Source organism: Myotis nattereri, assembly GCF_964212035.1.
Source record: "Myotis nattereri genome assembly, chromosome: 1".
Taxonomy (NCBI): Eukaryota; Metazoa; Chordata; class Mammalia; order Chiroptera; family Vespertilionidae; genus Myotis; species Myotis nattereri.
In genome coordinates, this window is record NC_138075.1 from 49,591,264 (window position 1) to 49,615,411 (window position 24,148).

Consider the following 24,148-nt stretch of genomic DNA (forward strand, 5'->3'; position numbering starts at 1 on the left):
TGTGTATTTGTTGTTTATAATTTGTATCTTTACCTTTTTCTTCTTCTTCCCTTTCTTAAAGGATACCTTTCAGCATTTCATATAATCCTGGTTTGGTGGTGATGAACTCCTTTAGCTTTTCCTTATCTGTGAAGCTCTTTATCTGACCTTCAATTCTGAATGATAGCTTTGCTGGATAAAGTAATCTTGGTTGTAGGTTCTTGGCATTCATCACTTTGAATATTTCTTGCCACTCCCTTCTGGCCTGCAAAGTTTCTGTTGAGAAATCAGCTGACAGTCTTATGGGTACTCCATTGTAGGTAACTGCCTTTCTTTCTCTTGCTGCTTTTAAGATTCTCTATTTTTCTTTTGCTCTTGGCATTTTAATTATGATATGTCTTGGTGTGGTCCTCTTTGGATTCCTTTTGTTTGGGGTTCTCTGCGCTTCTTGGACTTGTAAGTCTATTTCTTTCACCAGGTAGGAAAAGTTTTCTGTCATTATTTCTTCAAATAGGTTTTCAATATCTTGCTCTCTCTCTTCTTCTGGCACCTCTATAATTCGGATGTTGGTACGCTTGAAGCTGTCCCAGAGGCTCCTTACACTATCTTCATATTTTTGGATTCTTTTTTCATTTTGCTTCTCTGGTTGGGTGTTTTTTGCTTCTTCGTATTTCAAATCTTTGACTTGATTCTTGCGATCCTCTAGTCTGCTGTTGGAACTCTGCATAATATCCTTTATTTCAGTCAGTGTATGCTTAATTTCTAGTTGGTCCTTTATCATAACCTCGAGGGTCTCACTAGATTTCTTGAGGGTCTCAGTACATTTATCAGCGGTTTCTAGAAAGTTCTTGAAAATCCTTAAAAGTGTGGTTTTGAACTCTATATCTAGTAGTTTGCTTTCCTCCATTTCTGTCATTTGTGACCTGTTTCTTTGTCTCTGCATTTCTTATGCTTCCCTGTGTTGGTAGAGTGGCTTTGTGTGCTAGGTGTCCTATAGGGTCCAGGGGCTCAGCTTCCCCAATTACCCGAGGTGCACCCCTTTGTGGGCTTTGTGCACCGTCTTGTTGTAGTTAAGCCTTGATTGTTGTAGGTATCACTGGGGGAATTGACCTCCAGGCCAATTGGCTGTGAGAGTCAGCTGTGTCTATAGTGGGAGAACTTCTTTGCTGGAGACAGCCTTCTAGGGCAAGACTTGCTTCAGTGGGGCTTTGGTGCTCACTGAGTCTGCCCCCTGAGTGTGTCCCTTATGGATTTGAGGAGTTGTTATCTGGATGGTCCCACTCTGACCACTGGGTACACTGGCTCTTGGATCTAAGGACGTGCTAATTTAGCCTCTACCTGAGGCTACCCAGCAGGAGCTACGAAGAGATCTGCAGATTCCCCTTTCTTGTTTGGGGTTTGGAGGTGCCCAAATGAGGCCCAGCTGTGAAGCAATGCAAGCTGCTGTGGGGCCTTGGGCCTTGTCTTGGAAGTTCTGGGTCTGTTTGGCCCAGCTGCACTTTGTTAGGTAATTTTCAGATTGTAAAGGGCCAGGGAATTCATATGCAAAAGCCTCTGCCTCAGCTTGGATGGAGCGGGGTCTCAGGGAATCAACAGGGCGGAGAAAACAGCTATGGCTGATCCTCAGCCCTGTCCTAAGGGGCCCCGCATCTCAGTGTCCCGGTAATCACTGCAAGCACCTCTGAGAGAAAGCTGCCCTCGAGTTCTGAGTTCTGCCTGCTGTCAGACCGTCCAGTTTCTCCCTGTATGAGTCTGGGTCCCCAGAGACTCACCCGGAACTGGAGTTCAGAGCAGTCGGGGGCTTGTGACTCCCTCCCAATTCAAAAAGACAGTGGCGTCCTCAGCTGCCAGCCCTTTCCACGTGCGCCGCATCCTCAGTTGCCAGCCCTTGCCACATGCCCCTCCGTACCTCTGCACTTTACTTCTGCACCTCCTCTGAGTCTCGGTGTGCTTTTCTCTTTCCTTCTAGTTGTAGAATTTCCACTCAGCCAGCCTTCCTGTGGTTCTGGATGATGTCCGTTTTGTCTTTTAGTTGTAGTTTTGAATTTGTTGTGGGAGGCAGCAATTTCCGGTGTTTACCTATGCTGCCATCTTGATTTCCTATAAATTTTTTAATTCAGAATATTATATCTCTAGAAATTTCTATGGCCACTTAATATCATAGCAAAACCAGAATTTGTCAAAGTGATTCAAGTAAGCAACTTGGTAAATATTCATCATATACTGGAATCCTTCTTTCATTCTGCTCCCTGCCAAGCATTTCTTAAATCTTTAATTTGACTGAAAATTTGAACAACCTGATGCTAGTTGACCTATTTAGTTCCACTTTGAATTTTCATCTTACTTTATTAACAGCAGAGATAATAAATGCAGCAAAACTTGAGCCTCTACACTAATTATAAAACATCTTATGTTTGGAATGTTAAAAAGTAAAGAAAACAAATAAATCTTTTATTATAAGTAATCATTAGTTAAATTGCCAGTTGATATTTCTTGAGTTGATTTTTGATGTAGCCAAACTAAAACATCAAAATTGTTCTTACTAGTGAGAAGATAATCATTAATGGAATATGGCTTTAGTAGTTACTTTATAGTAGGTACTTTAAGAAATCATATTTTTAAATGTTTTAAGAGGTCTCTGTGTGAATGGTGTGTGTGTGTGTGTGTGTGTGTGTGTGTGTGTGTGTATGTGTGTGGTGTGTATGTATTTCATAGAAGCTGTATAAAGTATTGGGAAATGATAAGCTTGTTTGTTTCTTTTCCACAGGTTGGTGTTAGCATCAAAATGAGTAGTTTTAATCTTACACGAATAGTTACTCTGACTCCCTTTTGTACCATTGCAAATAAGTCCTCATTAGAACTAGAAGTTGGTGAAATTGCATCTGATGGTTCCATGCCAACTAATAAGTGGAACTATATTGCTTCTTCAGAGGTAAAACTTTCCTTTAATATAACTGGCTCCTAAAATGTACAAATAAATATAGACATATAAATAAGAGTTGTATGTCATACTCTTAGTCATACTCACTTTGCTATCATATTTGTGTGTTAAAATATGACAGCCAACTTTGAAAGACTTTTCTTATGCAATGTAAGCATAGGTTAAAAAAAGAAACTTGTTAATGATATTTACCACTAGCCCAGTCTATGTGGTTAACACTAATTCTCTAGTTCTTCCTATATGTATAGAATGCAACATAAAGATAATGTAAATAAGTTTTATCTCAGTAGTTAAGATAATGTATTCTGTATTTAAGTAGCTAATAATCTTGTTGGAGGGCTTAAGACTCATAAATTAACACATGGGAAAAAAAAGATAGTATATACCAAGTTATAGGTGGTTATAAATTTCTGAATAGGTGAGCTGGAAGACTCCTTGAAAATTTCCTATAATTCAACCCCTGTACGTTACAGAGAAAGACATTTAATCTCATACTTATCTAAGGTTAATAAGGTTATTGGAAGTTGAGGTCATTGTGGTATACATCAAAAAAGAAAGTTTCATAGAAGAGGTGACATTTGAACTAAACTTCATAGGCTGGGAGTAAGATTTGAGGAAGTGAAGAGAAAAAGGGTATGAGTAGGGGAGGGACAGGTGCAAAGACAAGAATTTGAGTTTACCTGAGTTTTCAACCAAACCAGCTGACCTTAAAGATAGAGCCATTCTATATATCTCAAAAAAATTTCTAAAATTATTTTAAAAATACTTAGCAAAAGTTTAAGAAGAAGGATTCTAAATATAATACCAACAGATTGAGAATGCTATGAGGCATGCACTCTCCAAGGCACTTACAATGATCTCCGCAGACTTGGCAACACCTGCTCATTATCTTTTTATCTTTGATGTTGGTTTGGTGACAGTAGTATTTTTATTCAGAGATAGAATTTACTCAATATTCTCTAAAAGAGAGACATTTTGTATTAGGAGCTAAAATCTCAGTTTTATAGATAAGAAAACAGACTCGAAAGGCATATGATTTGATTCGCATCAAACAGCTGGCAAGATAATGTTAGTAGTACTCCCAGCAAGATCTATAGACTCTGCTCTGCCTTTAGAGATCTTTCTGGTTTATTCTGGATAAGATAATCGGAGATAATTCATAGTGCATTAAGGAATTAAAGTAAGATATGCACAAAAAATGTTAAGATTATAGTTTTTAAATATTTGAGATATTTGGGGCATTCTTAATCAGTAAGCTCTTCAGTTTCTCATATTGTAATCTATACTAATAAAAGCATAATATGCTAATTAGACCAGACAGCCAAACTACCTTCCGGATGTCATTCCAGACATCCTGGATCAAGCCGTGGTGGCGGGGGTGAGACAGAGACAGTTAGGGGCAATCAGGCTGGCAGGGGAGCAGTTAGGGGTGATCAGGTCGGCAGGGGAGCAGTTAGGGGGTGATCAGGCAGGCAGGCAGAGGTGGTTAGGGGCAATCAGGCAGGCAGGCAGAGGGGTAGGGGCAATCAGGCAGGCAGGTGAGTGGTTAGGAGCCAGCGGTCCTGGATTGCTAGAGGGATGTCTGACTCCCTGCAGGATTGGGCCTACACTGGCAGTTGGACATCCCCTGAAGGGTCCCGGATTGGAGAGGATGCAGGCCAGGCTGAGGGACCCCCTGTTTCCTCCTCCGCACCCCACACAAATTTTGTGCACCGGACCTCTAGTCATTTCATAAAGATGTATAGACTAATATATCTATAGTCTTCTGATGGAGTTTCTTTGATTTCATAAATAGTCATATTATCAATCATTTTAATATAAGATGTAGAGGGAATATTTTAAGGAACTTAGTAATAATTGAAACAGGATCCTATTTGGAAGTGAAAACTTAATTAACCACTGTCATATTTATACCATGGAATTGTTTTAAGACTGATATTAACTTTTCTATTTCTAGTGTCTTCCATTTTGGCCTGAAAATTTGTCAGGCAAACTTTGTGTGAGAGTAGTAGGCTGTGAAGCATCCTCCAAACCATTCTTTTATAACCGACAGGATAATGGCACTCTATTGAGCTTAGAAGATCTGGTAGGTTTTCTTGTTTTAAAGTAAAATATCTCTGATTTATAAAATTTGCTGTAAAATATTTTATTAAAACATGTTTTAAAATCTGCTTGTAATTATATGAAAGTACTTCTATATCAATATGTCATGCCATACATATATTTGTAAGAGATCAGAGCCAGTGTGCTTTTCATAAGAATTTAAGAAAAACTTTTTGGGTCTACATAGCTGATTGAAATTCTAAATGTAAGTGCATATTAAAGCATTACCTCAAACATACTTTTTCTCCCCTATAATAGAATGGGGGTATCTTGGTGGATGTAAACACTGCTGAACATTCAACGGTCATAACCTTCTCTGATTACCATGAAGGATCTGCACCTGCTCTGATAATAAACCATACACCCTGGGACACCCTCACATATAAACAGAGGTATGAACTAAAAGAGTTCATGGAAAATCGTATTTTCTTCTGGCCCAAAATTCCTCTAAGAAACACTTGAGACTAAATATGTTCCACGTTCCGAATGTGTTCAGTTTAGAAAGGTAATATGGAACACATGCTGTTTAATACTAATACCATCAGCAGGTTTTGAGACAGTACTCTATAATCAAACACAATATTTCTGTAGCAAAATTTATGAATGTTTATACCAATTGGGATAAATAAAACTATTAATAGTCTCACATCATTTTTTTCAGATCAGGTTTTGCTGCCAAATGACTGTCAAAGTCAAACTTATAGAAAAATCTGTGGAATCTTGGAGTTTTCTAAATTTCAGAAAAGGAATTGTGAATCTGTTTAAACATTATTCTTCTTTTGTAATCTGATGATGCTTAGTGAACCTCCCCCTATAAATTTATATCCAGTTTTTTTGATAGGGGTAGTAAAAGATTAAATGGGAGGACATTGAGTAGATAGTCTTGTTGACTATATAGTACACACTGATGATAACATCTACATTGATAAAGAGAAACATGCAAATTGACCATCACTTCATCACTCTGCTACACCCACCACCCAGTCAGGAGCAAGTATGCAAATTAACACAACTAAGATGGCCACGGCCACGGAGCTGGAGCGAGCAGGAGGCTTGGGTTGCCCCCGGCGATGGAGGAAGCCAAGCTTCCCACCTGCCCTGGCTGGCCCTTGGCTCCGCTCAAGGCTACAAAATTTCAATTATAGAAGATAAATAAATGCCAGATACCTGCTTCCAGCCCGACCTGGCCTCCGCTCAAGGAGGCGCTGAAGAAAAAAAAAAAGAAAAGAAAAAAAAGAGAGGCTGGGAGCTTGAGTCACCGGGGGGCTTGGCCAGCCTGCAAACAGCCATCAGCCCCTTACCCAGGCTGGTCGGGCACCCCAGTGGGGACCCCCATGCTGAATGGGATGTGTCCAGCCTGAAAACTGCCCTCAGCCCCTCACCCAGGCTGGTCAGGCACCCCAATGGGGACCCCCACCCTGAAGGGGGTGTGGCTAGCTGAAAACAGCCCTCAGTCCCTCAGGCTGGCCAGGCACCCCAGCAGGACCCCCCACCCTGCAGGGGCTGTGGCCAGCCTGCAAACAGCCATCAGCCCCTCACCCAGGCTGGCCAGGCACCCCAGTGGGACCCCCACCCTTATCCAGGACACTCTTCAGGGCAAACTAGCTGGCCCCCACCCGTGCACCAGGCCTCTATCCTATATAAGAAAAGGGTAATATGCAAATTGACCCTAACAGCAGAACGACTGGGAATGACTGGTCACTATGACACACACTGACCACCAGGGGGCAGACGCTCAATGCAGGAGATGCCCCCTGGTGGTCAGTGCGCTCCCACAGAGGGAGCTCTGCTCAGCCACAAACCAAGCTGACGGCTGCCAGCACAGCAGTGTTGGCGGGAGCCTCTCCCACTTTTTCAGCGGCACTAAGAATGTCCGACTGCAGCTTAGGCCTGCTCCCCACTGGTAAGTGGACATCCCCCGAGGGCTCCCGGGCTGCCAGAGGAATGTCTGACTGCCAGCTTAGGCCTGATCCCCTGGGGAATGGGCCTAAGCCAGCAGGTGGACATCCCCTGAGGGGTCCCAGACTGCGAGAGGGCACAGGCCAGGCTGAGGGACCCCCCTCCAAGTGCACAAATTTTTGTGCACCAGGCCTCTAGTTATATAATAATAGATGAAACCATTTTATAAGAATAGTTTTAAACCCTTATAGTATATAACATTATATATTTGTAAAGAATTATTATAAAGCTGCAAGGCATTGCTTTATTATAAAGTAATTCTACCTATATAATTATATAATATATATATATATAATAATGCCTTACATATTTGTCTGTTCTTAACTCTCATGGCTTGAATGCACTGAGAGATTTAAAAATGCAGATTAAGATGGAAACCTAATTGTGTTACTTTTAATTTTTTTAGTTCTCGGAAAAGCTGTTTATATTAAGTGGATCAATACTTTTTAAACTTTAATGATCAATTTCAAAATTTCCTGGAACTCTTGTTAAAATGCATATTCTGATTTAGTAGGATTTAGATGGGGTCCAGGATTTTGTATTTTCAGCAAGCCCAGTTAATGTTGATGCTGCTGGTCCACAGACCACACTTGGAATGGTGACAGTATGGACCCAATTATGTTTTTTCTGTGAATCATATCCCTTATGCATTTTATTTGGTTAAAAAGCTTACATTTAAGCACTGCTACTATTCACAGCTTTTTTTTTTTTTCTTTTTTACAGGTGTGCTCTGACATACCAGTTTGTTTACCTTAAATAATTCTGTTGGTGTGATCATCTTTGTATCAATTTAGAGAGTACACTGAAACCTTGGAAAGAGAAATATTCTGTTACCTCAAGCTTCAAAAACATTAGTTTACTGGGCTTTTTAGGCTGTTTATTTTTAATCAGATTTGTGTTTAATTATTAAAGGAAATTTTATAAGATTTCTGTGCCAGTTTCTACCTCAGGAAAACATAGTCTGGGTTTTTCAGGCCGATATTTTAATCTTCCATCCGTTGTGTTTCAGTGGGTTACAGGAAGAAGTGAAATTGCTGCCAAGACAAGCTCGACTTTTTGCCTGGGCAGACCCTACTGGTACCAGAAAACTTACATGGAGATATGCAGCAAATATTGGGCAACATGATCTATTAAAGGTATCATTTGATGTGAATGATGGCAAAGGAAGTAAACAAGCTAGCTTCACACAGTTATCTTTAGTTTTTGAACTAAAAATGAATTGGGAATAAATTACTTTTGGACTTTAGATTGCAAATAGTTCATACCAATATTTAATCTAAGATATGTCAAAATAATTCATTTACAATTTCAAAATAGGCCCGCTTCATCTTGTTTAAGTAAAGATCAGCAAAGCACTTTTTTATTTACCTGTTTTTAAAAGGAAGGAATTTTAAGGCTAAATGAAAAACAACTTTGTTTTGAACATACACATACCACTGTTGGCTGAGAGATTTTTAGGCATGCTTTCCAATCAAGGCCATATTTTTTTTAATTAAAGGAGTCATCCCACTCTGACCCCACCCCTTTCCCTCTGGCCATCATCACACTCTTGTGTATGTCTACATGCCATGCATATATGTTCGTTGGCTAATCCCTTCACCTTCTTTTATCCAGTCCCCTCCTCACTCGCCGCTGACAGCTATCAGTCTGTTCCATGTATCCATGCCTCTGTTTCTAACAATTACAAAACTATTTCCATACTCTTGTTAACATCCTTTATTTGTTTTTTTCCCAAGAAAGCAAGAGATGAAAAGCACGTAGTAGGTACTTGTACTACCTGTTGAATTGAAATGTGGTTATATTTATGTTAAGCCCAGATGAAGAGGAATCATTATTTTAATCTCTGAAAACACTAATCAAGCATCATATTTTCAGGCTCTTCTTGGTGAACTTACTATAAATTGATCACCATATTTTGACTGTTTAACAGTGTGATGTATATAAATTTTTGCAGTGTTATAAAATTTTAAAACAAAAATAAACTAGGTTAGTTTTACCTGAGGCCTAATAAACATCTGAACCATTCTGTTGTCCATGTTGGAGACAAGTAAGCATCTTATGGCGTTGGTGTCATTGAAGGCTATTCTTGTTCCTGCTAAGTGCCTTTTGAGCACCAACTAGGTAATTCAAACTAAGGTGTAAAAAAATTAAGCACTCTCAATCTTTATTATTGTTTGAAAAATCGGTGAGATGTTTTGAAATAGATTAGAAGTTTGTTTTGGTGGTTAGAGTTTTCCAATTTATAGTCATGCTTTTTAAACTTTCATGAACTTTCTAGTTACTGTAGTTCAACTTTATGGAATAAAAACTATTTGTGGGTTTAATATAAAGTCTCTTTAACCCCCAGGATGAATGTGGACAGTTTCCATATGATGCAAACATCCAGATACACTGGGTGTCGTTCCTGGATGGGCGCCAGAGAGTTTTGCTTTTCACTGATGATGTTGCCTTGGTTTCCAAAGCACTGCAGGCAGAAGAAATGGAGCAGGCTGATCATGAAATAACCTTTTCTCTTCATAGTCTTGGGCTTTCCCTGGTTAACAATGAAAAGAAGCAAGAAGTTTCATATATTGGGATAACCAGGTACGGAAGAAGGAAGATAAGGCATCAGAAATCTTTAAAAGACATTGAGGTCATAATATCAAATTTGAGAGTAAATTTTTACCTGTTCTGAATTTTATATACTGTACATTCTTTCAGGAAAACTTTACAGAACATTTGTTTTCACTGCTAGGTGGTTGAATACCACATAAGATAGAAAGATGCCTAAGATAATATCTTTGCCCTTACAATACTCATCCTCGGTGGGGAAAAAAAGATTTGCTTCTTTCTTTGTTGTTTATATGTGCTTTTCTAAGTGAATTATAAAAACACAAATGCTACAAAGAAGTATGCACACATATAATGGAAATACAGAGTTAGAAGCAACTAATTCGTTTGGTAGTGGCTGAAGAAACTGGCAGGGGACAGGGGAAGCCAACCACATGGGTCAGATAAATTAGAAAAAGGTTCATAGGAGGAGGCAGTATTTGACATGGGTATGTAATTGTTAGTGGATGATTATTTAGAACTTGTTAATACTGATGGGACCAGTTTCTCTAGTTTTGCTTATACCTTTATAAGAAAAATATTTGAATTTGTTTATTTTGGTTTTACTGATTACACTAACTTTGGTAAAAGACTCACTTTTTGGAGCATGATGGGTGGAATGGTGAACATGTGATCATATATAATCAGCATAGAATCTATTGATATTTATGTGTTTAGTGAAAAAAAAAATTGAATAAACAAAGAAACCATGTATATAGGGCACTTTGTATAACACCTGACAGATTAAGCTTTCTATAAATGCTATTACAATACCATTAATATAATATTAACATATTTATGTATATGTGAGTAATAGATTCTCTTGGGTGTACATTTCAGTCTTGTGTAGTGTCTTTAAAGTTTTTACATTTATTGATTTATTTTGTTTAGAGAAGAAGGGAGAGAGAGAGAGGGAGGGAGAGAGAGAGAGTGAGAAAAGCATCAATTTATTGTTTCACTTATTTATGCATTCCTTGGTTATTTCTTGTATGGGCGTGACCAGGGATCAAACCCACAACCAAGGTGTATGGGGACGATGCTCTAACCAACTGAGCTACCCAGCCAGGACTCAGTCTTGTATTGTGTTTTTATTATTATTATTTTTACCCTAAAGTTTATTTATCAAATTTTATCAGTGGAGTCTTAGACCCGCTTTAAAATAAGGGCAGTTCATTGGCAAACCATATAAGTACAGAAACCTTTTTTAAGTGTATTGTGTTTTTAAACTAAATATGAAAATCATTTAAAAACATATAAATCCATTTTTCTTTTCACTCTTGTTCTTTGACATAATGTATTTATACTTTAATATTATATATGCTATTAGAGTATATTGTCAGATTGGCCTTTATTTATAAGGTCATTTTAAAACTTCATCTAAAAGAACTAGAGTACCTTTTTTCTGACATATTGCACATTCAGTAAGGATGTGTACTGAGGAAAAGTAAGTCAGTTACACAGTATTTTAAAATAGGTTTAGTTTTTTGAGCAGTTTTAGGTTTATAAGAAAACTGGAGGCCTGGTGCACGAAATTCGTGCACGGTGGGGGGGGGGGCCCTCAGCCTGGCCTGCAACCTCTCCAGTCCGGGACCCCTTGAGGGATGTCCGATGCTGGTTTAGGCTCGATCTCTATGGGACAGTCGGACATCCCTCTCACAATCCAGGACAGCTGGCTCATAACTGCTCACCTGCCTGCCTGATTGCCCCTAACTGCCCTCCTTTGCCTGCGTGATCGCCCCTAATTGCCCTCCCCTGCCAGCCTGATCATCCCTAACTGCTCCCCCCTGCTGGCCTGATCACTCCTAACCACCCCTGCCTCAGCCCCCGCCACCGTGGCTTTGTCCGGAAGGAAGGCAGGACAACTGGAAGATGTCTGGTCGATCCAGTCTAATTAGCATATTACCCTTTTATTAGTATAGATTGAGTATAGAGTTCCCATATACCCCCAAGTTTTCCCTATTATTAAATATATTTTTTTATTTTATTGATTTTTTATAGAGAGGAAGGAAGAGAGATAGAGAGTTAGAAACATCGATCAGCTGCCTCCTACACATCTCCTACTGGGGATGTGCCCGCAACCCAGGTACATGCCCTTGACCGGAATCGAACCTGGGACCTTTCAGTCCACAGGCCGACGCTCTATCCACTGAACCAAACTGGTTTCGGCAGTTTTCCCTATTATTGATATCTAGAAATAGTGAGTACATTTTTTACTATTAATGAACTAATAATGATACATCATTATTTAAAGTCCCTTTTTATGTGTTTATGTTAGAGATGCTCTTTGTATTATAAATTGTATGGGTTTTGACAAATGTATAACATGTATCCACCATTACAGTATCATCTATACCAGAGGTTCTCAACCTGTGGGTCGCTACCCCTTTGAGGGTCAAACGACCCTTTCACAGGGGTCACCTAAGACCATCAGAAAACACATATATAATTATATATTGTTTTTGTGATTAATCACTATGCTTTAATTATACTCAATTTGTAACAATGAAAACATATTCTGTATATCAGATATTTACATTATGATTCATAACAGTAGCAAAATTACAGTTATGAAGTAGCAATGAAAATAATGTTATGGTTGGGGGTCACCACAACATGAGGAACTGTATTAAAGGATCGCAGCATTAGGAAGGTTGAGAACCACTGATCTATACTAATAAAAGGGTAATATGCTAATTAAACCAGGAGACCTTCCAGACGTCCTTCTGGACAAAGCCATGGTGGTGGGGCCAAGGCAGAGGTGGTTAGGGGTGATCAGGCTGGCAGGGGGGGCAGTTGTGGGCTAGCAGGCCGGCTGGGGGGCAGTTAGGGGCGAGCAGGCTGGCGGAGGGGCAGTTGGGGGCGAGCAGACCGGCGGTGGGGGGCAGTTGTGGGCGATCAGGCCGGCAGGCAGAGTGGTTAGGGGCTATCAGGCAGGCAGGCAGGCAGGTGAGCGGTTAGGGGACAGAAGCCCCGGATTGTGAGAGGGATGTCTGACTGCTGGTTTAGGTCCGATCCTACAGGGCCTAAACCGGCAGTCAGAAATCCCCCGAGGGGTCACAGATTGGAGAGGTTGCAGGCCGGGCTGAGGGACATTCCCTCCCTATGTGCATGAATTTCATGCACCAGGCCACTAGTCTTATATAGTAAAAGCCTAACATGCTAAGTGTCCAGTCATCCTGTTGGCCATTCAACCAATCAAAGCATAATATGTTAATAATATGCTAAGGCTGCTCAACCGCTCGCTATGACATTCACTGTCCACCAGGAGCAGAGAGTCGACTGGTTGACCAGTCGCTATGATGTGCACTGATCACCAGAAGGCAGATGCTCCGACTGGTAGGTTAGCTTGCTTTATCAGGACTGAGTGAGACGGGCTGGACATGCCCTGGAGCCCTCCCACGGTTCCTCCCTGGCTGGCCAACCTCCCACATCCCTCCCTGGCCCTTATCGTGCAGTGGTGGGGTCCCTCCTCCTGGCCTGCGCCTCTCACAATCCAGGCTGTGCCCCCCCTCCCCCGAGTGCATGGATTTTGTGCACTGGGCCTCTAGCATAGAATAGTTTCATTACCCTAAAAGTCACCAGTGCTCTACCTGTTCATCCCTCCCTTTTTCCCCGAAACCACTAATCTTTTTACTGTCTATAAGTTTTCCAGAATGTCATGTCATTGGAATCATATGGTATATAGCCTTTTCATATAGGCTTCTTTCACCTAACAATGTCCTTTCAAGATTACTCATTTTTTATGGCTTGATAACTTTTATTTTTAGTACTGAATAGTATTCCATGTCTGGATGTACTATAGTGTATTTATCCATTCACTGACTGAAAGACAGTCCTGGTTGCTTGCAAGTTTTGGCAATTATGAGTAAAGTTACTATAAACATTCACATGCAGGTTTTTGCGTGGATACTAAGTTTTCAACTCATTTGGGTAAATATAAAGGAGCATGATTGATGGATCATATAGTTAAAGTATATTTAATTTTATAAGAAACTGCCAAATTGTCTTCTAAAGTGGCGGCACTAATTTTGCATTCCCACTGAGAATGCAAAATGAATGAGATTTCCTGATGCTCCACATCCTTGCGCGCATTTGATGTTGTCAGTGTTCCAGGTTCTGGCTATTCTAATAGGTGTGTAGTGGCATCTCCTTGTTATTTTGATTTGCAATTCCCTAATTACATATGATGTTGATCATCTTTTCATATGCTTAATTGTCGTCTGAATATTTTCTTTTAGCCCTGTGCTAAAAGTATCCAATATATATTGACATTTCCAAACCAAGCATGTGTCACAATATACCCAGAAAAGCAATGGCCAGAAAAATGAGAAAATTTAATACTAAATAATGACAGCAGCTTTTCTTTAGAAAAATAAAATGAGGTTATAACCAAAGTTGGTTTCTGAATGACTCATTTGTAAGTCAAGCATGGAAAGCCTTTTATCGTGGTGAGTTAATTGAATAATGTGATTGTAACAGCTGAAGAAATGTATCCAGAGAAAATAAACTTAGGCCCATTAGTCTTTCGGTGAGAACAGTTGTTTGAAGAATTGAGGACATTCAGAGCATCAATAGTCAATTATAAAACAAGGCCAGTTATTTTGATAAGTCAACAGGTGTTACCAATACTGCTCAGTTGTATACATATTTGAGAAGGTAGTGCTGAATTTGAAGTGACTTAAGCAGGGGTCCTCAAACTTTTTAAACAGGGGGCCAGTTCACTGTCCCTCAGACCGTTGGAAGGCCGGACTATAGTTTAAAAAAAAAAAACTATGAACAAATTCCTATGCACACTGCATATATCTTATTTTGAAGTAAAAAAACAAAACTGGAACAAATACAGTATTTGTATTTGCATGTGGCCCGTGGGCTGTAGTTTGAGGAACCCTGGACTAAATAATTAGCCTCTATGAATAGTTAGCAAAGAACAAATAGGTGAAAATATTTTCAAACATGACTTACTGTGGTGATCATTTCACAGTATATACAAATATTGAATAATTAGGTTGTAACCTGAAACTAATTTGTTTTATGTTAATTATACGTCACAAATTTAAACATAAAAATGTGTTTTTCTCATTATTAATAGACTTGTGTTTTTAAAAATTATACAAAATTGTTCTTTTTCTGTTTTGAATTTCATCAATTAAAAAACTTGTGGAAGATTTCTTTTCTTCTCTCATTACTTAAGTTGCTACATAGTAACTTTAATGTTGTCTCAGCCACAGAGCCTAAAATATTTACTATATGGTCCTTATAGAAGTTTGCCAATTCTTTAATTGATTGATGTCAACTTGTGATAGAGAAACATTTCCCACTGCTTCTTTTCCTTATGTTACTTTATAATACAGGTATATTCTGGTATTTCAAAAATATCTCTTGTGTAAATGTAATTTTCATAGAAGATTGATAGTTGCAATAATTTTGAGTTGAATGACAGTTCCACAAACTGAAATATGTGTTCCTAATTTAATTTTCTTTATGAATTATTTTAGTTCTGGTGTTGTTTGGGAGATGAAACCAAAACAGAAATGGAAGCCTTTTAGTCAAAAGCACATAATGTTACTGGAACAATCCTATAAGAAATATCAAGCAGCAAAACAACATGGCTGGATCAAACTAGACAATAATTTTGAGGTATGTCAGAATTTTTTGTTTTTGATTTTATATATGTACTAGAGGCCCAGTGCACAAAAATTTGTGCACTGGCGGGGGAGGGGTGTGTGTGGGGGGGGTGTCCCTCAGCCCCACTTGTGCCTTCTCACAGTCTGGGACCCCTCGGGAGATAACCACCTGCTGGCTTAGGCCCGCTCCCCGGGTGGCAGATGGCAGGGCTGATCCGGGGGTTGGGGTGCCGCCCCGGGTTGGGTCGCACATGGGACGCCCGGGTGGGCTGGCCAATTGCTGCTGCCCCGCCCGGCCGCCCCAGGTCGGGTTGCACGTGGATGCCCACCGCCCCGGGTTGCAGATAGCAGGGCCAGATGGCGGCAGGGCAGGCGGGATGGCGCTGTCCTGCCCTGCCTGCAGTATGCAAATTAGCCACCATCTTTGTTGGCAGTTAATTTGCATATCACACTGATTAGCCAATGGGGGGCGTAGCGATGGTATGGTCAATTACCATGTTTGTCTATTATTAGATAGGATTTTGTTGGTGATGGTGCTATTAAATAAAATTTTACTATCCAAGTGAAAATGTGTGTGTGGAAGCTAATTTATTAGTAAATAAACTCATTTATTAGGATTGGCATGACTAATATTTATTAATATATTTTTATTAGTATATTTTTAATTAAAATACATTGTTATTAAATCATATGCTCTAGTACATTTTAATAATCTATTAACAAGACAAATAGTTTCACAGAATTAGTTTTGTTGTCAGATTATGGAGAAATTAAGATTGGTTGAAATATTTTTTTATTGTTATTGAATTATACCAATATGTATTGCCTAATAAAGACTTGTACAAAATTATATATTTTAATGATGGAAAACTTGCTCAATTAAATTCATTAAATGTGATGATATGTCCACAAAGGAGGGGAGATGTCCACAAAAGTGTACATAGGTCCTTCCAGTGACTCTGAAAATTAATTTGCTCCAAGAAGACCCCAGAATCTTGACTGCAATTTCTAGCTTGTTCTGATTCAGTCATACAGCTTTCTGTCTTTGTTATCTGATGGTTGAGTTTGCATTGGCTACCAGATACCCTCCCCATCCTTCCCCCTCCCCCATAAATGTCAGCCATGCGCAAATGTAAATAACTACAATTCATGTCAGTTATAAATAAGCTGTCAACTATTCATTGTTTAACTTTGTTAAAACAAAGTTTAAAAATTATCTAGGATTATCCATGACTATTGAAGATTTTTTAAAAAATATAAAGCATGACTTCCTTTAAGTACAGTTTATGTAATTGAAAAGTTCTCAGTTGTTTTCGTTTTCCTCATATCTTTAGTATAAAAGTGATGATTCTGTTTCAAACATCTCAACTGTATTTCACCTTAAGGTAGATATTTTGGTGAGGCAGAAATTAAGATATTTTTCCCTTTCAATTTGTGAGTAAATGAGTATTTAAAATGGGCCACAGTGCTAATTAATTCCTGCTCATCACAAACACATGTTCTTTTTTTCCCCCCCAGGTCAATTTTGATAAAACTCCAATGGAAATGCGCCTCCCTGTTCCATGCCCTATAAAGCGAGATTTTTTATCAGGAATTCAAATTGAATTTAAGCAGTCTCCCCACCAGAGAAGTTTGAGGGCCAGATTGTATTGGCTTCAGGTACCACTGTCATCCTCACTTCAGTACCTATACAGACTGTTCCTGACTTACGATGGTTTGAATCACAATTTCTGGACTTTATAATGGTGGAAAGCAATAAGCATTCAGTAGAAACTGTACTTTGAATTTTGAGTTCTGATATTTCCCCACATTAGTGATATGCAGTATGCTAGTCTGGTGTTGCAGGACAGAGGCAGCAAGCCACATCTCCCCATCACGTGATCACGAGGGCAACAACCGATACTCTGCAGGGTAGTATTAAATACATTTTTGACTTAGGATATTTATCGGTATGTAACCCCATAACCCCATCGTAAGTGAAGGAGCGCCTGTATCTAATCACTTTGGTAGTCTTGGGGATTCTAGCATACATTGTAATTAATGTCTTTCTTTTCATTTGTATGTTTATTCTCCTTCTCTAAAATATCCTGTGGATTCAGCATATTATTACCATCAAAGTCCAAAGATCTTGTCACATTGAGACTATTTAATTTGACCAGCTAGCCTGCAAGAATGGTTCCTTGAATTGAAATTGTTGTTTTTAAATACTTCTTTGAATTTTTCATGAGATCCCCAAATAGCATTTTCTTTTGTCATTCTACCTGGGCTATATTGGAGGTTCTTTGGGCAGCTGCTTTGCTTGTTCCCTTCTTCTTTCCTTTCCTCTCTCCCTCTCTCTTTTTTTTCCTTCCTTTTAACTGCTGGATATTATTTAGGACATTTTTCTTCTTTTTCTTCTTTCTACCTATCATTTGATTTCATATCCAGTCTCCATTTACAATTTATTTAAACATAGTTAAAATCTCACATGATCCATAGGTACAAGTATTTCCATTAATGATGTACATGCTGTGTAATGTTAATGTAATGATGAGGATATTTACATATTCCTTCATATAAAAAAGCTTGCCCTTGCTGAGGTATATAAGAATTTTAGATTTAAGTGAAACTTCTAATAGTACCACATATACATACGGATCCTTAATTATGATGAAATTTGTGACATCTTCTATAGTATTGTCTCTGAAAGGAAAAGTTTAAATTATTTGTAATCCTGCTGAGTTACTTTTCTTTTTTATCCCCTCAGGTTGATAATCAGTTACCAGGGACAATGTTCCCTGTTGTGTTTCATCCTGTGGCCCCTCCAAAATCTATTGCTTTGGATTCAGGTAAAAAACAAAAAAACAAAAATTAAGTTGAATATTACTCTGTGTCAGGCAAAAGTTATTTAGCTGGTTATATTCTCCTCTGTCAACCTGGAATAATAACTGCTCTTGTTTAATTTCCTTTTTGTTTTATATAAATAAGGAATTACATAAGGAAATGTGTTTTTGAATCTGAAAAAAAATTAAGTTGAGATATACTCTGTTTATAAAAGTTAAGTAAATATTATTTTTACCTAATATAAAGCTTGATTGCCTCTTTCTTGTTTTATTTCTTCCCCGTAGAACCCAAACCTTTCATTGATGTGAGTGTCATCACAAGATTTAATGAGTACAGTAAAGTCTTACAGTTTAAGTAAGTCCATTTTTCTTTATTTATCTAAAGGAATTTACAAATGAGACTCTACTTTGAAAATAGTAAATTTTCTACCTGAACATATTAATCCACTTTTGGTCAAGTAATTTTCTATGTTGAAATAATTCCTTCAAATGCCTTCTCCACTTTGTTACTCTAATTAGCATATAAAATAGTTAGTGAAATATAAATGACATATGTATTTGTGAGATGTATTCTTTAAAGTAATTGCTGTGTACTCTAAAGAAAGGATAATACATGCTATACCATCTCGTCATATTTGTCTCTTCTGTAACATGATAAGTGTGGGAATTTGGGACTTTAAATGCTAAATATCACCTTCAGTGAAATCTGTAATGAAAAAAAAATCTCAGTCTAAGTAAAGTAGACTTTGAGCTTGTAAACATGACACTTTTTAAGAGATAAAGGAATGAGTACTATGGCTTTTGGCAAAAATTGAAGTTGAAACATTGAAAATTACTAAGTTTGATAGAAACCCTTTTCCATTAAAAAAAATGTTTTCCCTCAGGTATTTTATGGTCCTCATTCAGGAAATGGCCTTAAAAGTTGATCAGGGGTTTCTGGGAGCTATAATTGCGTTGTTTACCCCAGCAACTGATCCTGAAGCCGAAAGAAAACGGGTAACAGTTTTTATTTCTTGGAAAAATTATAAAACTTGAAAAATTAAATCAGCCATTTTTTTTGAAATAACTGTAGTAGAAGAAGAAAATTAAAATAGAAATTCTTGATTTATTTCTTTTTCAGACAAAGTTAATCCAGCAAGATATTGATGCCCTAAACACAGAATTAATGGAGACTTCAATGACCGATATGTCAGTTCTTAGTTTCTTTGAACATTTCCATATCTCTCCTGTTAAGGTTTGTTGTAATTATTATTTTGAAAGTTTGGCAGAATTGTTGTAGAACTTTTAAAGGGGCTGTGTATAATCGTGGGTTTTAATTTGTTGCATCAAATATTTGGTGGAATTTTGTTTGGTAAGTTGAAATAATTAAGATAGTTCTCTGTAACATATGTATAACCATAATTCCTACAGAGAAACCACCAGAGCATGCTTTCTAGTCTCGAATTAATAGCCCCTTTACTCAAGGAAGAAGCTGACAAAAGCATTTCTTAATTAAGCAAAGAAGTGCTCACCAACCTTTAATGTTTTGGTTGCACTTTGTAACTACTACCACTGCTTAAACAGAAAGCTATAATGGGTGCCCTCACCAGAATGTAAAAACGCTGAAGTTGCTATTATACTGTTGATGTGGTGTTTTTCACTCTTCCAACATCTGATTGTAACTAAGGGAGTAGAAAATTGGATACCTTTCACTTGCCTGATTTTGTACTTTATGAACCCATTTCCTTTTCTTCTTTTGTTGTTCTTTGTAGGTTTTATAGGAGAAGGTGACTGCTCAGGAAATTCACAAATGCTATCAACCATAATGCTGTAAACTTGTGTAATGGGGCAGATTAACAACTAAGTAACTCTAAAATATTGATGACCCATTACATTTTCAAAAACTGTTCACAGCACATTATTTTCGGTAGCATTCACCAATCCATTCAGCTAAGTGAGGGATTTTAAAATGGAATTATTTTAAATTGACGTATTAGTTTGGTGGTATCAGACATATCCAGTGTTAGGTTTAAAATTGATATTGCTTTATGTGGTAGTTTATATATAATTGCTTTTGCATTAAGTGGAAATAAGTTATTTCTGAGATTGAATAATACCTTCAAGAAATATTTATTGAATGGCTACGATCAGAGTTTCTGTGGGAGGTATAAAGTGACTTCATGGAGTTCATAATCTAGGGCAGTGATGGCAAACCTATGACATGTGTGTCAGAGGTGACACGCGAACTCATTGTTTTGGTTGATTTTTTCTTTGTTAAATGGCATTTAAATATATAAAATAAATATCAAAAATATAAGTCTTTGTTTTACTATGGTTGTAAATATCAAAAAACTTCTATATGTGACACAGCACCAGAGTTAAGTTAGGGTTTTTCAAAATGCTGACACGCCGAGCTCAAAAGGTTCGCCATCCCTGATCTACGGAGTATTCAGGTTTTTAGGCACACTGGGAATTGTGCCATGAAGTTGAATAATTAAGGTTATGAACTATAGTTACTTTCTTATCCCATGGTGACTTTGCCCTAGAGAAAGGCTGGATCTCTATCCATCTAAGCTTACCTTTCCTGGATCCCAACACTCTCTTGACTCTGCAGATGGGCAAAAGTCCACATCTAAGAAAAAAACCAACAACCAGGCTTTCCTGGACTTACCCTAAGTCTATTCTATTGAACTCTATCTGGGTTAGGTAGAATGCCTAGGGAATGGCAGAATGAGAAAGGAGAATCATCTGTTCTGTTTACACAGGTCGCAATTTGACCTTGTTTTCTGGCTCTGTTGCACTAATGATACAGCACAAAGTAGAATAAGCCATTAAATGGGAATGTGAAAGTCTCATGTTTCAGTACTGAGGTGAAGGGGCACGTGGAAGCTGAATACATTATTATTACACTTTTAAAAACTTATTTAGCAATTTGCTAATGGTTGCCATAATGGTCACTTATTGTTACTTATTATTATTGTTACTTATAATTGTAACAATTGTTATAGTTAGTTGTTGCCATAAGTTATTTACCTAATTGGATGAAAATAATTGAATATCCATTTTGACTGGTAGCTTACTTGTGTGCCATTTGACATTTTTCTTCCTAAAATGATTATGCTATTTTTTTAAATGTTATTTTGGGCCCTCCATATAAACACAATCACATTTATACACTTTGAATAAAATTATTATAGCTCTAAATTTGGAGCAGACTAATTTATATTTCACAAAATATGAGAATCAGGTAAGAATGAGTTATTCTGTGATAATTATATACTGAGTAACAAATAATGGCTTTCTGTAGGACCCTAATGAAAGATACAACATTTGTTTGTATCTAAAATATCTGTACATAAATTTTTTTGTTTTGTTTTTACCTTCTATTTATTGAGTATTATTTTTCTTTTAGTTACATTTGAGTCTGTCTTTGGGTTCTGGAGGTGAAGAATCAGACAAAGAAAAACAAGAAATGATTGCAATTCATTCCATCAATTTGCTATTGAAAAGCATAGGTGCTACTTTGACTGATGTGGATGATCTTATATTTAAGTAAGATTTATGTTAAAGTACATTGGGAGACTTTTGTACCAAGGTTATCTTTCTGGATATTAATTTCCTTCATTTTTGCTAGAATGTTAGCTTAGAAAAATGATAAGTCTTACTACTTAAACTTGAAGAGTTTGGTCCCTTTGTAGTTATTCTCTTTTGGTATGCTTATTTTACTCATAAAAATAAGGTAAAGAATCTTGTGTTTTCTTAAGTTATTAATATCTTGATAATACACTAATGTAGATTAAAATTGAATTATTTTAGTAGTATATATTGACCATTTTTTAAAACAATTATATTTAGAAATATGTAGCTACAGGGTAAGATTTCAGTATAATCATAAGGTAAATTATAGATTATAACTCTTTGCTGCATCTAATAGTATAATACTTAATGTGTGCCAGAAACATATATATTCAAGGAATGTTTATCGAATTGAATATTCATCTATAGGATTAGAACAAGTAGTTACCTTGGAGAAAAAGACATATATCACTTTCACCTCAATTGTACACTATTAAATTTCGTGGACTCAAGGAATTAAAGATAAAGTTCAAGTTGAAAAGACTAAGAAAAAATAGAAGTTAATTGCTATCAGGTCTCTGAATAAAGGAAGTCTAAGTTTAAAAGTAAAGGAAACACTTTATAACCAAATCAAGAAAATTTAAAAAAAATAATTGAGAAAATATGACACAAAGGATTAAGAGTCTTCCTATTTAACATTCATGAGAAAAAGCCAAAGATTCCAATGCCATATTGCTAGAGACAGTAAGAGATAACTCATAAAAGGGAAGGTACAGTGGCTGATAGAGATCTGCAATGTTACATTTTATTATTTATCAAAGAATATAGGAAAGTTATAGCAAATTATCAAAAGATTTCAAAATATGAGCAATTCTAGTACAAAAAGGGGGTGAGCCTGAGAAAAGGGTACCTTTGAAAAAAACCTGTATGAATGGAAAGTGATATCTATTAAGAGTCTTAAATGTTTTTAGTCTTTCACTCAGTAATTATTTTGGGGAGAATTCCATAAAAATATCTTTAAATTTAACCAAAGAGTTATATTCAAAATTTGGAAATGCATGAGAGGAAGAATTGTTATGATACTTTACACAAAAGTGTTACATAGAAATTTGAATAACAGATAAATATTTATTCGCAACTAGAGATCTGGTGCATGAAATTCGTGCATGGGTAGGGTCTCTAGGCCTGGCCAGTGATCAGGGCCAATCAGGGCCTTCCTTCCCCGGGCTGCTGGCTGCTGGCCAGGGCCGTCTTCGTTCCACACTTCCCCTGGTGGTCACCGCTTTGTCATAGCGAGCGGTCAAACTCCCAGTTGGTTGAAATCCCGAGGGGACAATTTACATATTAGGCTTTTATTATATAGGATGTTAAGTGAAAAACTGCATACAGAATTTAAACATTTTTAAATTGTATTGAAGAGAAAAGAAAGGATTCAAAGTGGTAATCACGGAAAGAAAAATTAAAAAATCCACTGTGCGGGGGGATTATGGTTGACTTTTTTAAACCTTTTTATTTTTTTATGAAAGACTTGTATGAGAATGTACTATTTAAATAATAAATCTGTTATCATAATGTCACGATCTCAAACATGTATGTGGCAGATGTACAGATCTAATTGTAAAAGAATTAGCAATAATTAATCATTGAAATTTTAATTATCTTATTTTCAGAATATAATCTTAATACCTTTGAATCTTTCTTCTCCCAGACTTGCTTATTATGAAATTCGATATCAGTTTTATAAAAGAGATCAGCTCATGTGGAGTGTTGTTAGACATTACAGTGAACAGGTAATTTCTTATCATAATATCTCATAAGGAATATTCTTCATAAAATGTCAAAAGAAAACATTTGTATGTGATTGTGTGGTATTCAGTAATGTTTACCTAATTTATCCCAATTTGCAATCTTATTACTTAGTAGTTTCTTGAATGATTAATTTCCATTTCTTTTAGTTCTTTCCCCCTCTATATACCTTTTTAAAAGTTTCTTCTGGTGCCCTTTTCCCTTTGCAATTATATATTTATTCACTTTGGGAAAAAATAATGACTTAGGAATCATTACATTTTATTTTTTTCAGTGACTGCAGTTTCTAAGTATATTCTAGTAGAATTGCAAGAGGAATTCTAAGCCAGGTTCCTCCTCATAACTCAGTTACTCTGTGGTTCAGTTTGACTACTCAGAATTAGTAGTTGTTTCAGGGCACAAGAGCACCCTTGCTTACTGTGGTACTCCAAGGTACCATTCTCCTGCCTTCATCTGTTGGAAGGTGCTTTCTCCTGTGGTGTGTAGAGACATTCTGGTTATTAAATGTTCACATAAGCATAGATTTTTATTTGTTTTTCTTTTGGTTGTTATTCCCTGTTTAGTTTCATAGTAATAGTGATGATAACAATATTAAAATTAAGGAACAATTACTGAATTATATATTCACTTAATGTGCATACCCAGTCATGCAAGGTCAGTATAGTACACCTCCCGTCTTACAGATGAGAAGACTGAGCCCTAGAGACTCAGGGCCTTGCCTAAGGTTGTATAACTGCTAAATGGCAGCCTGTGCCTCAGTCCTAGTTCCA

At 37.3% G+C, this 24,148-nt stretch overlaps 1 protein-coding gene across 4 annotated transcripts in view; it reads left to right on the forward strand.

The window, feature by feature from the left end:
* The window catches only part of VPS13C (vacuolar protein sorting 13 homolog C), a 192,245-nt gene that overhangs the window by 146,097 nt on the left and 22,000 nt on the right, over positions 1-24,148 (forward strand). For all 4 annotated transcript variants that reach the window (XM_081094698.1, XM_081094699.1, XM_081094700.1 and 1 more), the window contains 13 exons: positions 2,747-2,911; positions 4,878-5,006; positions 5,282-5,415; positions 7,992-8,118; positions 9,330-9,565; positions 15,067-15,208; positions 16,714-16,854; positions 17,942-18,023; positions 18,303-18,372; positions 18,902-19,013; positions 19,138-19,251; positions 21,409-21,548; positions 23,281-23,362. In XM_081094698.1, the coding sequence (XP_080950824.1) occupies positions 2,747-2,911; positions 4,878-5,006; positions 5,282-5,415; positions 7,992-8,118; positions 9,330-9,565; positions 15,067-15,208; positions 16,714-16,854; positions 17,942-18,023; positions 18,303-18,372; positions 18,902-19,013; positions 19,138-19,251; positions 21,409-21,548; positions 23,281-23,362 (1,674 nt within the window). The remainder of the gene's footprint in view (positions 1-2,746; positions 2,912-4,877; positions 5,007-5,281; positions 5,416-7,991; positions 8,119-9,329; positions 9,566-15,066; positions 15,209-16,713; positions 16,855-17,941; positions 18,024-18,302; positions 18,373-18,901; positions 19,014-19,137; positions 19,252-21,408; positions 21,549-23,280; positions 23,363-24,148) is intronic.